The sequence below is a fragment of the Trichechus manatus genome, unplaced genomic scaffold (assembly GCF_000243295.1).
Source record: "Trichechus manatus latirostris isolate Lorelei unplaced genomic scaffold, TriManLat1.0 scaffold00049, whole genome shotgun sequence".
Classification (NCBI taxonomy): domain Eukaryota; kingdom Metazoa; phylum Chordata; class Mammalia; order Sirenia; family Trichechidae; genus Trichechus; species Trichechus manatus.
The window spans coordinates 4,125,274-4,128,310 of NW_004443985.1; the positions used below are offsets into that span (position 1 = coordinate 4,125,274).

A 3,037-nucleotide genomic window follows, 5' to 3' on the forward strand; every position below is an offset into this window, starting at 1 on the left:
AAAAGAAAAAAACAAACCACATTTTCTTTGTTAGGATTTGAATAAAATAAATTATTTAATGATCATTTCCTTGGCAAACTGCTCTTCTTTCCTTTCTGTAATCTGTTCTCTGCACAATGCTGGTTGGTTCTGACTCATGGAGACCCTACGGGACAGAGGAGAACTGCCCTACAGGGTTTCCAAGGAGCGGCTTGGGGATTCAAACTGCTAGACTCTTGGTTAGCAGCTGTAGCTCTTAACCACTGTGCCACCAGGGATCCAAAAAGGACACAACAGTGGGGTATTTGCTGATTAACATGGATGTGAAGGCATTTCTTTAAATCTGACAACCTCTTCCTGAGTTTATCTGACTGAACTAAATTATACCTATGGATCCCCACAAGTCAGGGCATAACCTAGAACCTTTGGCTAGCTTTCCATCACTTCCCTGAACCAGGTCCTCTTCCAGAAACACCTCTAGTTCGGTGCAGTTCGATCTGTTCCCTGGCCCCAGCCGCCTTTTTCCCTGCCAGCTCACTGTCTGGGCAATGAAGCTGCCTTACTGCTGATGGAAGGACGGCACTAAAGAGGCAATTAAAACAACTACTCACATCGTGTGCAAATATTCTCTCCCTCACTCTCTGATATTCCTCTTCTCTCTCTTCAATTGATTTACTTCGTCTGTCATCTCTAAATGGATGCATTCTGTTTTGCTGAACAGAGAAAAGAAATCAGGAGGGTTACCCAAGTTGAGCGCTGTTAGAAATCTGCAGTTAAGAACTGTCAGCTGAGAATAATAAAGGTTCACTTAAACAAATGGAGCATGAAAAGTCTCAATCTCTCTGGTCCCTAAGGAGGCCATGAAGGGGTGCATGTACAGTGTGTGCGTGTGCGCGCGTGTGTGTGCATGCGTGTGCGCGTGTGTGTGCGTGTATGTGTGTGCGCGTGCGTGTGCGTGTGTGACACACGATGACGGGGGATGTCTGCTGCACCTGGAAGTAGCGCAGGTGTTTCAGGAATGAAAGCCCCTGAAAGCGCCTCACGTGTTTACCAGCTCAGGTAGGCGGTGGGTCAGCAGCCATGGCTCTGTCTCCTTTGCTAACCTGCGTGATTCTGAGCCTTCAGAAGGAGGTGAACTGCTGGTGAAGTGGGTGGTTCAAAGAGCTGAGGGAAGGAACGAGTTTGAGAACTTGGGGACTAGGGAAATAGAACCAGTGAATAAACAGAGGCAGACCCCGAAAGGAATTCGTAGACACTGTTTTTTCTACATCCTAGTTTGTGTTTTTTGTTTTCTCAATGGCTGATTCTGTGAATCGCTTCTGGCATGGAAACTAAGACCTAAGACTTTAAATTTAAAAAGCCTGTTTGGGGGTGAGGGCCAATATCAAGAGAACCAAAGTAACAATTCAAAGAACCCAGCATGAGGATTGTTCCTCGGCACCCTCTCATCTGAACGTCCTCCTGCATCTCAACCCCCCACCCCTTACTCCAGCCACTGCTCGCTAAACGCTACGCGCTGACCTCATTCATCCATCCATCTGACAAACACCCACTCAGCACATGACACAGGTACATGTTTCATAGTCACCACGAGCCACAGTTCAGCTCGGTGATGGTGGCGGTGTGGTGGGAGGCAACAAGATACAAATGATGAGCAGGAGGAAAGAAAAGTGCGTCAGAGATGCACAGACTGACTTCCAGTGACTCGCTGAAGGTAACTGAAATAACTTGAGTGAGATACATGTTGTCTTACCTTTGAGAACGCTAAAGCAAAGTCATGTTCAAAAGAGCTATTTTGATTGTTGGAGACACAAGGTGTAATTTTAATGGCATTTATCTGGCTTTCTACTGTTCTTATTATGCTTTATTTTTTTTTCTTCTTTTGCCATTTATTTAGTGTTCCTCCTTGATATCCTCCACCCCACCCCAACATTCCCTCCCCTAATCTGGAGCAGAGACTTGGTGAACTCTCAACCCTTGTCCAGGTTCCACATGGCTACTCTAAAACAACAACAGAACGTTTTGTCACAAGCAAAATACATAAGGATCAAGTTCTGCTACAGTTCATGCAAAACAAGCGGACAATTTACATGGACACTCAACATGGGAAGCAGCAGCAGTGGGGACTAAAACATGAACTCCATTCCTTTCCATGAAGACTTATGTTAGGATAGTTGCAGAATCCACCTGTCCTCACCATAACAAGGTTTGTTCGTTACAGCTACACCGGTTGATCATCGGTCCGTATTGACAATCCAGCTCAATGTGTGCACAACAGAAGCACAAAGCTGTAGGGAGTGGACGGACTGCCGTAGTTACACAGACATCGGGAAACGCAACTGGCAAAGCTTTTCCCAACAGCTCAGAGCCTGAAGCATCCCCACCCCCAAGACATGCAGCAGAAACTGCGCCAAGCACCACCCATGCAGCCCAACACAGAGCCACTGCTGAAGCAACCAGGATAGTGTTTAGTTTTGCTATCCATTGAGTGCCAAAGGGGAGACCAAGGGAGGCAAGGAGGTTGGAAGAGATAGTAGAGTCAGAGGCAGGGGAGGGTTGAAAGAGGGCAGAAGGAACAACAGAAGAACGACAAGAACATCAGTCAGCCCACCTTCAAAAACAACAATGTCAGCCACTCTCAAACTTGAGAACCAACCTGATTGTCTTCTTTATCAATACTAGAGTTATCTCGCTTCAAGATAAACCGCTTCTGGGATTCTTCACCTTTTTCATCTTTTAAATGTTCAGAAAACCTTTGCTCTGGTCTGCCAGCAAAGTAAAACATATCAATAAAAAAAACTTTGCCCCCCTGCTTCAAGTTAGTTCTTTGCTGTTTTTTTCCCCCACAGTGGCATACAACTTAAAAAAAAAGTAAGTTTACAAGTGGTTTTGAGACTAGACTCGCTGGCAGCACGCGGGCAGACAATGAGAAGTCACTGCTCGTGTGTTGTAAGAATACCTTCGGTTGCTCTGAATTCGGAATCTCGGTTGCTGTCATGATTAACGGCCAGCTGCTCACCACCGCTGACGTTTAAAAACAACTTTTAAAGCCTGCACA

General features: G+C 45.9%; 1 protein-coding gene across 1 annotated transcript in view; it reads right to left on the reverse strand.

The window, feature by feature from the left end:
• ARPP21 (cAMP regulated phosphoprotein 21) overlaps positions 1–3,037 on the reverse strand; it is a 139,281-nt gene that overhangs the window by 105,759 nt on the left and 30,485 nt on the right. The window contains exons 9-10 of the mRNA XM_023732205.1: positions 2,636–2,744; positions 1,663–1,673 (exon numbers count right to left, since the gene is read on the reverse strand). Of these exons, the coding sequence (XP_023587973.1) occupies positions 1,663–1,673; positions 2,636–2,744 (120 nt within the window). The remainder of the gene's footprint in view (positions 1–1,662; positions 1,674–2,635; positions 2,745–3,037) is intronic.